This window comes from Aegilops tauschii, chromosome 5, assembly GCF_002575655.3.
Source record: "Aegilops tauschii subsp. strangulata cultivar AL8/78 chromosome 5, Aet v6.0, whole genome shotgun sequence".
NCBI classification, from domain to species: Eukaryota; Viridiplantae; Streptophyta; class Magnoliopsida; order Poales; family Poaceae; genus Aegilops; species Aegilops tauschii.
Window position 1 is genome coordinate 85,025,746 of NC_053039.3, and position 12,130 is coordinate 85,037,875.

At 55.1% G+C, this 12,130-nt stretch overlaps 1 protein-coding gene across 1 annotated transcript in view; it reads right to left on the minus strand.

Moving 5' to 3' along the window:
- Window positions 1-3,944, minus strand: part of LOC120964570 (uncharacterized) — a 63,477-nt gene extending 59,533 nt beyond the window's left edge. The window contains exon 1 of the mRNA XM_073498848.1: window positions 3,895-3,944. Coding sequence (XP_073354949.1) covers window positions 3,895-3,944 — 50 coding nt within the window. The remainder of the gene's footprint in view (window positions 1-3,894) is intronic.
- Window positions 3,945-12,130: the final 8,186 nt, after the last annotated feature.

Below are 12,130 nucleotides of genomic sequence, written 5' to 3' on the forward strand. Positions count from 1 at the left end.
GATTGACTTGACCCATTCCGTTAGCTTAGCATTTGATCGTTTAGTATATTTCTATTGCTTTCTTCATGACTTATACATGTTCCTATGACTATGAGATTATGCAACTCCCGAATACCAGAGGAACACTTTGTGTGCTACCAAACGTCACAACGTAACTGGGTGATTATAAAGGTGCTCTACAGGTGTCTCCTATGGTACTTGTTGAGTTGGCGTAGATCGAGATTAGGATTTGTCACTCCGATTGTCAGAGACGTATCTCTGGGCCCTCTCGGTAATGAACATCACTATAAGCCTTGCAAGCAATGTAACTAATTAGTTAGTTACAGGATGATGCATTACGGAACGAGTAAAGAGACTTTCCGGTAACGAGATTGAACTAGGTATTGAGATAGCGACGATCGAATCTCCGGCAAGTAACATACCTATGACAAAGGGAACAACGTATGTTGTTATGCGGTTTGACCGATAAAGATCTTCGTTGAATATGTGGGAGCCAATATGAGCATCCAGGTTCCGCTATTGGTTATTGACCGGAGACGTGTCTCGGTCATGTCTACATAGTTCTCGAACCCGTAGGGTCGGCACGCTTAACGTTCGGCAATGATCAGTATTATGAGTTTATGTGTTTTGATGTACCGAAGGTAGATCAGAGTCCCGGATATGATCACGGACATGACGAGGAGTCTCGAAATGGTCGAGACATAAATATCGATATATTTGATGACTATGTTTGGACATCGGAATGGTTCCGGGCGAGTTCGGGCATATACCGGAGTACCGGGGGGTTACCGAAACCCCCCGGGGGGATATGGGCCCTAATGGGCTTTAGTGGAGAGAGAGAGGGACAGGCTGGGCAAGCTGCGCGCCCCCTCCCCCTCTGGTCCGAATTGGACTAGGAAGGGGGGTCGGCGCCCCCCTTTCCTTCCTCGCTCTCTCCCCTTCCTTCTCTCCTAGTCCAACTAGGGAAGGGGGGGAATCCTACTCCCAGTGGGAGTAGGACTCCCCTTGGGGCTTGCCTAGGAGGCCGGCCCTCTCCCCCTCCTCCACTCCTTTATATACGGGGGAGGGGGGCACCCCATAGACACACAAGTTGATCATTGATCTCTTAGCCGTGTGCGGTGCCCCCCTCCACCATAATCCACCTCGGTCATATCGTTGTAGTGCTTAGGCGAAGCCCTGCGCCGGTAGCTTCATCATCACCATCATCACGCCGTCGTGATGATGAAGCTCTCTCTTGACACTCTGCTGGATCGTGAGTTCGTGGGATGTCACCGAGCAGAACGTGTGCAGATCGCGGAGGTGCCGTATATTCGGTACTAGGATCGGTTGATCGTGAAGACGTACGACTACATCAACCGCGTTGTCATAACGCTTCCGCTTTCGTTCTACGAGGGTACGTGGATAACACTCTCCCCTCTCATTGCTATGCATCATCATGATCTTTTGTGTGCGTAGGAATTTGTTTGAAATTACTATGTTATCCAATAGCGTGAAGAGCTGGCGATGGACAAGGTCAAGGATGTAGCCGAGCTTTATGTTCTGGCTGACAGATGTGCTCGGGCTGAAGAAGGAAGGAACTACCCTGGCGAAGATGCCGGCGCGGAAACCGACTCCACAAACGAAGACGTCGCCGCCCCAGCAAACAAGGGCCGACGCCGCAATAGGAAGCGCAAGGGCAAGACCGTGCTTGCTGTCGAGGGATCTGGCGACCCCGGCGGCGCCAAGAAGGCCAAGGCTGACGACTCCGACAAGGAAGTTGTTGGGTGCGCCGCCTGCCGGGCCTTGGTGGCTGCCGACAAGCTAGGAGGCTGCGACAAGCAGTATTGCAAGATCCATCGCACCAAGGGCCACGATCTCCAGAACTGCCGACAGGTTGAGCTGCTTGCAGAGAAACAGAAGGCTGAATATGAGAGGCGGGACAAGGAGAAGGGCCAGGATGGTGCTGAAGGGTCCGACAAGAAGCGTGGCGGCCAAGGGGGTCGCCGCGACAAGGATAATCAACAAGAGAGGCCCACTCGGGGTCGTGACAAGAAGGAGGAAGATGATGATCATGGTGAGGACGACGAGTCTGGCGAGCACGAGTTCCAGAAAGCAACAAAGGCCATGTGTGTCGACGGTGGCGCCTCGTTGCATACCTCTCACCGTCGGCTGAAGTAGTGGGCGCGTGAGGTCACTGCGGCGGAGCCGTCATTCGATGCCCAGAAGCCACTGAAGTGGTCCAGCGCACCTATCATTTTTTACACCGAGGATCACCCAGATCGCACAACTGCAGTCGGGTGTTTGCCGTTGTTGGTCTCAGCAACTATGCGCAACCTCAAGGTGACAAAAGTGCTAGTTGATGGTGGGGCTGTTCTGAATTTGATCTCGCCTGCTGTGATCAAGAGGCTGCAAATCCCCGATGGAGATCTCGAGGAGACGGGCATGTTTTAAGGGGTCAACCCGGGGAGGAGTCAGCCGAAAGGTAAAATCACGTTGCCCGTTACTTTCGGGGGCGAGCTGAACTACGGAACGGAGAAGATCGTTTTTGATGTCGCCAAGATCCCTCTGCCCTACAATGGGATCCTTGGCCGCCCAGCGCTGGCCAAGTTCATGGCGGCATCACATTACGCCTACAACACGTTGAAGATGCCCGGGCCACTGAGCATCATCACCGTCCCCTCCGACAAGAAGGGCGCGCTCATCTGCGCTGACCAGCTCTACCGAGAGGCAGTTGTAGCAACGGCCGCAAAGGCACTTGCTCCTGCCACTGAAGCCTGTCGGATTTCGGGTTCCGACAAAACCCTTGAGGTTCGAACACTGGGGTGCGCACGAAGATCTGCCCCTACCGAATCACGCCCACAGCCTCACCGTGATCTCAAAGCCTAGCTCGACGAACTCGCAACACAAGGGACACGAGATTTATACCGGTTCGGGTCACCGTTGTGGTGTAATGCCCTACTCCAGTGTGGTGGTGGATTGCCTCTTGGGCTGAGGATGAACAGTACAAGGGGAAGAACAGCCTCCCGAGGAGAGGTGTTCTTGTGCTTGGTGAACTGGTGTGGTTGAGGGAGAGCTTGATCATTTTCCCTCTATGGTGGTGGCTAGTCCTATTTATAGAGGCCCTGGTCCTCTCCCCAAATAATGAGCGGGAAGGGAGCCAAGAACGGTCAATTTGAAGGGGGACAGCTAGTACAAGCTATCCTGGCTAAAGGTGGTCTTCGCCTGCCAAAGGCTCTGGTGGTGACGCCGTCTTGGGCTCCACGGTGACCTCCGTCCTGTCATCCTGCTGGCCTTGGTCTTGTTGCACCGATATGGAAACCTTTGCCTGATGCCTCGGTACTCCTCGCCTGCGCTTACCTCCTTAGCACCAAAGAGGAAACGAGGACGCTGAGCGCGCTGGTGCCTGCCTGGCGCCCGCCTGACCTTGGTCGTCATGGCTTACGCCACTTGAACCTCGCCAGGTTCGCCCTGCCTTGATCTCTTCGCCCCTCGCGAGCCAGCTTGACGAGGTCGCTCCCGAGGAGGTCTTGTGTCGTCCGCCTCGCGAGGCTTGGCCCCTCGCGAGGGTCTTGAGTGTTTGTTGGTGATGATGGGCCATACTGGGTCGCGAGTGGAGCCACGCCGTGGGCCGCTGGCAGGCAAGTCTAGGGACCTCCGTTCCCAGAACGTCGACAGTAGCCCCCGGGCCCAAGGCGCGCTCGGACTTGGCTTCGAGGCGAAGCCAAAGGGCAAGTGCGGAGCACCGCGGGCCCCGATAGCCCGCGGCCTTGGTCGAGGCATGGCGGTTGATTGGACATGGCGGCCCCGCTTCCCCATGCAGCCTTGAAATCCGCCTGGCTAGGTAGCCACGGCATCCTACACAGTTATTTCCCCATTGCCGGCAACGCACTCCCCGATCTCTTCGCTTCCTCGTACCTCTGATTCCTCTTCCAATCTGACTCGAGCTCAGTCTTCTCTATCGCCATGGCGCCGAACCGTACGGAGAAAGGGAAGAAGTCCCTGTCGTTAGCCAGCCCACCTCCGGTCGTCGAGCCCGCCGTCAGCCGATCGCAGGTGCTCAACCAGGAAGCCATGGATAAAGTCTGCCCTGCGCTCGCTACCAACTTCAACGAGTGGGGAGGGACGGTGGCCTGGCCTGCATCCCGAGGCACCATCGATAGGACGGCCACCGAGGTCCAGTTCTTCATCGACGCCTTGTGGGCTGGCCTGGTCCCTCCCTTCTCCGCCTTCTTCGATGCCGTGCTTTCCCATTACCAGGTCCATATGCTGCACCTTAATCCCCAATTTGTCGCCCTTCTCGCCGTCTTCGCCTTCGTCTGCGAGGCCATGGTGAACATTGCTCCTACTATGGCCGTCTTGTCGGATCACGGGTTTCGACAAAACCCTTAAGGTTCGAACTCTGGGGTGCGCGCGAAGATTTCCTCCCTACCAATCTACGCCCTAGCTCGCTAAGATCTCCCGGACGAACTCGACGAACTCACAACACAAAGACACAAGATTTATACTGGTTCGGGCCACCGTTGTGGTGTAATACCCTACTCCAGTGTGGTGGTGGTGGATTGCCTCTTGGGCTGATGATGAATAGTACAAGGGGAAGAACAACCTCCTGGGTTGCGGTGTTCTTGTGTTTGGTGTGTGGCTAAGGATTGGCTCAAGGCTTGCTTGCTTGCCCCCTACTGTGATGGCTAGCTCTACTTATATAGGCCCTGGTCCTCTCCCCAAATATTGAGCGGGAAGGGAGCCAACAACGGCGGCCAATTTGAAAGGGGACAGCTAGTACAAGCTATCCTGACAAAAGCGGTCTCCGCCTGCAAAATGCTCTGGTGGTGACGCCGTCTTGGGCTCCATGGTGACCTCCGTCATGCGGGCCTGCTGGTCTTGGTCTCGTTGCACGGATATGGAAACCTTTGCTTGATGCCTCGGTACTCCGCGCCTGCGCTTGCCCCCTTGGAACCAAAAAGGAAACAAGGACGCTGCGCGCGCTGGCGCCCGCCTGATCCTGATCATCATGGCTCACGTCACGAGAGCCTCGCGAGGTTCGCCCTGCCTTGATATCTCCGTTCCTCGCGAGGCAGCCTGGCGAGGCCGCTCCTGAGGAGGTCTTGCGTTGTCCGCCTTGCGACGCTTGGCCCCTCACGAGGGTCTTGAATGCCTTGTTGATGAAGATGGGCCATACAGGCCTGCTCGCATAGCCACGCCATGGGCCGCAGGCAGGCAAGTCTGGGGACCCCCGTTCCCAGAACGCCGACAGTAGCCCCCGGGCCCAAGGCGCGCTCGGGCTTGGCTTAGCGGCGAAGCCAAGGGTCAAGCGCGTAGCGCCGCGGGCCCCAAAATCCTGTGGCCTCGGTTGACGCATGGCGTTTGATTGGACGTGGGCGTCTCCGCTTCCCCACGTTGCCTCGGCAACTGCCCGACTTGATAAGTCCCTGCGACATGCAAGGAAAACCATCATTACCTATGATCGTGGGAGGCGCCGGTTGGCCTTCTTTCGCTATAAATGGGAGGGGGGCAGAGCCCCCGTCGCCCATCTCTTCTCGGTTCACTCGCTTCTTCCTCCTTGCTCCACCGCTAGCAGCAATGGCGCCCATCCGAAGGTTCTCCGCTGAAGAGAAAGGAAAGGCACCCCGCGATGATCCGGGGCCGCTTTCGCCGAAGAAGAGGTCGGTCCATCGCCGCGACAAAGTAGTGATGCAGGTGGTGACGAGGCCTTGGTGCGAGCGGCCTCCTCCGGGGTATCCGCTACCCTTGCACGGCCAAGCCGGGGGCCCGGGAGGAGGGAGCGACGAGCGGCGCCGCCCGCGCCGCGTCCGCGGTCGCCGCACAAAGGCGATGCGTGCTGTTGCTCCTGGAATCCAGGTCGCGGATTCCTCGCGCGAGCTTGTGCTATGGGCGCCGATGCCGCCGAGCTCTTGGATCCGCTTCCCGCGGCTCTTCTCTGATGTGATGCCGCCAAGGGGGCCTCTCGAGCTCCGGCTGCAGCATGCCGACTGCAACGCCCCGGCGACCGGAGTAGAGATCGAAACGGTCCCCACTGGCAAGATATTCATGACCCGCGGCTAGTGTGAGATCGTGCGGGTTTGCCGCGCGAGAGGCGCCCTCGCGACCACTTCGAGTATGACGGCGCCTCCACGCTTTTCTTCAAGGTCTTTGATGCGGAGGGCTGCCACCTGGAGTGTTGCCCTAGGGAGGAGCGCCAGGTTGACGTGCGCTCCGCTCGCGGCTACTCCAGCAGCAGCAGCCCCTGGGAGTCCAATGGTTCTCCCAAGCTCTACGAGACTCCGGAGACGAGCGACGACAGCTACGTCCCCCCGAGCTCTCATCGTGCCCGGAGCCGGGCTGCGGCATCCAGCCGCCGCCGCCACTGATCTGGATGGGGTGGGCGCCGGCCTCCCGTGGCCCACTGTTGATGATGGCGTCCACCACGGGGGAGCATAGATATGATTCCTTTTAGTTCTCGTTTTTTGTTCCCTACGGAGAATCATGAAGTACCCCGTGGGTGTGTGTAAAGGGTCTGTAATGTCTTTTGCACATGTCTTCCCTGTTATGAAAATTTGCGAACGCATGCCCCGTTAAGGCTCGGTCTCCCCTTTCCATCCCCGCGGTAGCTTGTTGCTCTACGCTGACAGGTCCCAGTCCCCAGGCAGGCTACAGCCATCGCTGGTATGCCAGGTCACGTGCCGTGGTCAAGGCCAGGAGGTGTGCGGCCCGAGGTCCAGTAAGAACCCCTGAGGCGCGATGCTCAGGAGGTCCCCCTTAGCGCTCAAGCAACCATGGTAAGGCAAGAAAGGGAGGCGACGTGGCCGCAACGGGGCTGCGGAGAGCGTGACCCTTAGGTTCCAACAATTAGCCAATCCGAGCGCAAGACTTATCTTGGCGGTTTGGGGTCTATTCCTTGTGATGCGCCAGGCTGGCGCGCACGCTTCCGCAACATAGCTAGGTCGGGCCCATACGAGTCTCCCTTTTCCCGTGCTCTCCTTAGTGCTCTATGTCCTCAGGTCCCAGCCCCCGAGCAAGCTCAGCCGCTGCTGGTATGCCAGGTCGCGATGCCGTGGTCAAGGCCAGGGGGTGAGGGCTGGAGAGCCAGTAAGAGCTCCTGAGTCGCGATGCTCAGGAGCCCCCCTTTTAAAGCGCAAGAGAATTGCACGAGAGAAAAAGGAAACTCGCGGTGCCGCCTGCTATCCTCCTCATGAGATCCCTGCGAACTAGCACAAGAAGAAACACGGTTAGTCGATATGGTTGCCAGCCTGCCATTGGTTGCTCCGTGAAGAGGTGAGGGCACTGAGGGCCTGGTGAGGTGACGTACGCGGGGCGTGCCGCGAGCCAGAGCTCGACCGCTCAGGTTTGTCGACGTGGCAGGGACGGGTGTCGGTGTCAAAACCGGCGGATCTCGGGTAGGGGGTCCCGAACTGCGCGTCTAAGGCGGATGGTAACAGGAGGCAGGGGACACAATGTTTACCCAGGTTCGGGCCCTCTCGATGGAGGTAATACCCTACTTCCTGCTTGATTTATCTTGATGATATGAGTATTACAAGAGTTGATCTACCACGAGATCGTAGAGGCTAAACCCTAGAAGCTAGCCTATGGTTATGATTGTTGTTGTCCTACGGACCAAACCCTCCGGTTTATATAGACACCGGAGGGGGCTAGGGTTACACAGAGTCGGTTACAAGGGAGGAGATCTACATATCCGAATTGCCAAGCTTGCCTTCCACGCCAAGGAGAGTCCCACCCGGACACGGGACGAAGTCTTCAATCTTGTATCTTCATAGTCCAACAATCCGGCCAAGGTATATAGTCCGGCTGTCCGAGGACCCCCTAATCTAGGAATCCCTCAGTAGCCCCTGAACCAGGCTACAATGACGATGAGTCCGGCGCGCACATTGTCTTCGACATTGCAAGGCGGGTTCTTCCTCCGAATACTCATAGAAGATTTTGAACACAAGGATCATGTCCGGCTCTGCAAAACAAATTCCACATACCACCGTAGAGAGTACAATAACCCACAAATCTAATCTGCTGACAAATTTCATAGCATGACATCACACCACTGCCCGGTCATTATTCGAACCGTTATCCTCAACCAGCTACTTCACATATTGCGAGGCGGTTTTCTTGGCACGTCTTGTCGTAGCAGAGATCGTGTCCCCTCATCACGGGATTCTCATCAATACGGGTGTGGGTAAACAAACCGCGCCATCAATCACAGCGCTTGGGGAATAAGCGAGTTTACTAGCCAAGTGGGGAGGCGCAGAACCCCTGCTGCCTGTATAAGGGGATAAGGAATCCCTTTCGCACCCACGCTTTCTTCTTCCTCATCCATTCCCCTTCGTTCGAGCTCCAACGCCCGAGCGTTCGTCTTCTCCGCCCACAAAGGTCTTCCGAAAATGTCTGGATCCGGAGCAGGAGGCAAGTGGATGGCCTCTACCATCAAGGAGAAGGATATCAAAAAGCTTCGGGAGGCCGGGTATCTGGCCAAGAAAATCAGCCACCATCTCCCGACGGCGGGACAGATCGTCCCTACTCCGGAACCCCACGAGAGGGTTGTACTTCTCCCTCATTTTGTCCGCGGGCTAGGGTTTCCCCTCCACCTGTTCGTTCGCGGCATCATGTATTATTACGGGATCGATTTTCATGATCTATCCCCCAATTCCTTCCTCAACATCTCGACATTCATCGTCGTGTGCGAAGCCTTTCTCTGCATCTCGCCACACTTCGGCTTATGGCTAAAGATCTTTAATGTGAAGCCCAAGGTAGTGAGCTTCGAGCACGCCGAGTGCGGGGGCGCTATGGTGAGCAAGATGCCCAACGTCACATGGCCAACAGGTACTTTTAATGATTCTGTCAAAGAGTGGCAACAGTAGTGGTTTTACATCACTGAGCCGCGCGGCACGGAATGGGCCGCTGCTCCTGAGTTCCGATCCGGAGCCCCTCCGCGGCTTACGTCCTTGCCCAAGAAGGGCCTGGACTGGTCTTCGTCCGACGAACTGTCGATGCTCTAGACGCGCGTTAAGGATATGGAAGACAAGAATATCGAACTTGTCAATGTAGTCCAGGTGATGTTAGGTCGCCGGATCATGCCTTGTCAACACCGGACTTGTAATTTATTGGAATTCCATCTGGGCAAGCACCAGACCCTACGAGAGCTCTTTGGCTCCTCGCACAAAGACATCTGGAAGGTGCTTTTCAAGTCCGGCAAATCATGGCCGGACTCAGCCGAGGACCGCGGGTACCAACTGTCCCGCCCTGCAAGCTCGGTAAGTCATTATACGTTTTATCCGCATAACCCAAGGGAAATGCTTAATGTGTTTTCCACAACTCTCCTAGGGCTGGACCAAGAAGGTGGGGCGGATCCACTATCCGACCCCGCCGCCAGAAGAACCGGCCGGCCCACTTCTGACGAAGATGCTGGTCCTGGCGCCTTACAAGGCACCGAAGAAGAAGGCCGAGAAGGAGGCCAAAAAGACCCGGGGTGGCCTTTGTCACCGCGGCACTTCGGACACAATATTCGAAGGCTCCAATGCCCGTTCTGCCTCCGAAGAGGACGACGAGGAGGAGGAAGACGAATCCCCAGCGGGGGGAAGAAAGAAGAGGACGTCCTCCATATACTTGGAGGCCGAGTCGCCTAAAAGGGGAAAAACTCCTCTTCCGGAGGAGTTCACTACCGCCGCCGACAGCAGCCCGGAGTGGGATCCCAGGGCCCAGCCCCTGGTGAACTCGTGAGTATATAAAATCTAAACATGTTTATACGTCCAAACTCATCATAGCATAATATTTTAACCTGAGACATACTTTTTGTAGTCCGGCAAGGTCCAGCACCGAACAATCCTCGTCAGAGGATTTGCTGAACTCGGATGCTGTGGAGAGCGGGACGCCCCCGAAGGCCCCTCCCCCCAAATATGTGAATAACATCGAGATTTCGTCCCTGAAGGACCCAGGCCAAGGAGGGGGGGGGGAAGATCGTGAAGGCGGTGCCTGGAGGTCAAACTTCAGGGGCCGGAGACATGGGGGAGAAGATTCCCATGGGAGTCGACGGCGGGGGCCATCTTGAATTTGGCCCCCACCGGACGCAATTCCGGAGACCAATACGGCTCCAGAATCAAGCAGGCGGCCTCCCTCAGCTGGAGGGGTGTGCTTGTTCCACCGGCAACCTCTGTCCAACCAGGGGTGCCGGATGCTTTGTTGGCGGCGCTGAAGAGCGCCTCCATCGTCGATGAACACCGTGCCCTTATGGGTGCGGTGATTGAGAAGATTTAGTCTGCTGAGAGTGGACTAAATGAAGCCTGTATTAGCCTTATAAGAGGCTTTGAGGTATGTTTTATGAGGTTTCGAAGAGTGTCATAGTATGGATAGTAGCCCCTGATACACTGTTCAGTGAAAGAAAGAACCGGACAGAGGATCAAATTTATGTTCGCAGGAAGACTCACTTGATGAAATCTATCTCTCTTCTTTTATAAGCAGGCGTCTGTAGCGACTTCTGCCTCTCATACTATGGAGGTCTCCGGACTGAATCAAAGTCTGGAGCGGGCCAAAGAAGAACTTGGCCAGTTGAAAAGGCAGTTGGAAGATAAACAAGGTATGCGCAAGCCTTGTTCGTGTTCAATGCGAACGAATTTCCAGTATGATAAAGTATGTTTCATGATTTGCACCAGGGGCAATGACCGGAGTCGAGGCTCTGAAGAAGGCTGTTGCCGAGGCCGAGAAAAAGGCAGCCGCAGAGCAGGCTCTTCGTGTAACGCCCACGATGCGGCTATATCTCCCACGTGTCGAGGCACGACTTACAGTCATAACCGCATTGTGGTGTTGTCGCAAGAAGGGTCATCTTCACACAATCCCATGTAATGAACAAGAATGGGATAAAGAGTTGTCTTACAATCGCCACTTCACACAATTCATAAATATAAATCATACATCATCCAAAATACATACATATAGACCGACTACGGTCAAAATCCAGATGAAAATAAGACAACCCCAAATGCTAGATCCCCGATCGTCCCAACTAGGCTCCACTACTAATCATCAGGAAAAGACACATAGTAACGACCACGTTCCTCGTCGAACTCCCACTTCAGATCGACCCCATCATCTGCACTGGCATCGTCGGCACCTACAACTGTTTTGGTAGAATCTGTGAGTCACGAGGACTCAGCAATCTCACACCCGCGAGATCAAAACTATTTAAGCTTATAGGAAAGGATGGTGTAATGAGGTGGAGCTGCAGCGGCAATAAGCATATATGGTGGCTAACATACGCAAAAGAGAGCGAGAAGAGAAGCAACGGAACGGTCGTCATCTAGCAATGACCAAGAAGTGATCCTGAACTCCTACTTACGTCATACATAACTCAGACCGTGTTCACTTCCCGGACTCCGCCGAGAAGAGACCATCACGACTACACACACAGTTGATGTATTTTAACTGGGTCAAGTGACAAGTTCTCTACAACCGGACATTAACAAATTCCCATCTGCCTCATAACCGTGGGCACGGCTTTCGAAAGATAATACCCTGCAGGGGTGTCCCAACTTAGCCCATCATAAGCTCTCACGGTGAACGAAGGATAAACCTTCTCCCGGAAAGACCCGATCAGTCTCGGAATCCCGGTTTACAAGACATTTCGACAATGGTAAAACAAGACCAGCAAAGCCACCCGAATGTGCCGACAAATCCCGATAGGAGCTGCACATATCTCGTTCTCAAGGCACACCGGATGAGTAGTCCGTACAACTAAAACCAATCCTCGAGTTTCCCCAAGGTGGCGCTGCAAAGGGCTCTAGTTTGGACCAGCACTCAGAGGAACAAAGGCCCGGGGGTTTAAAATAAAGATGACCCTCGGGCTCTAGAAAACCTGGGGGAAAAGGCTTAGGTGGCAAATGGTAAAACTAAGGTTGGGCCTTGCTGGAGGAGTTTTATTCAAGGCGAACTGTCAAGGGGGTCCCATAAATCACCCAACCGCGTAAGGAACGCAAACTCAAGGAACATAATACCGGTATGACAGAAACTAGGGCTGCAAGAGTGGAACAAAACACCAGGCAAAAGGCCGAGCCTTCCACTCTTTACCAAATATATATAGATGCATTAATTAAATAAGAGATATTGTGATATCCCAACATATCCATGTTCCAACATGGAACCAACTTCAACTTCACCT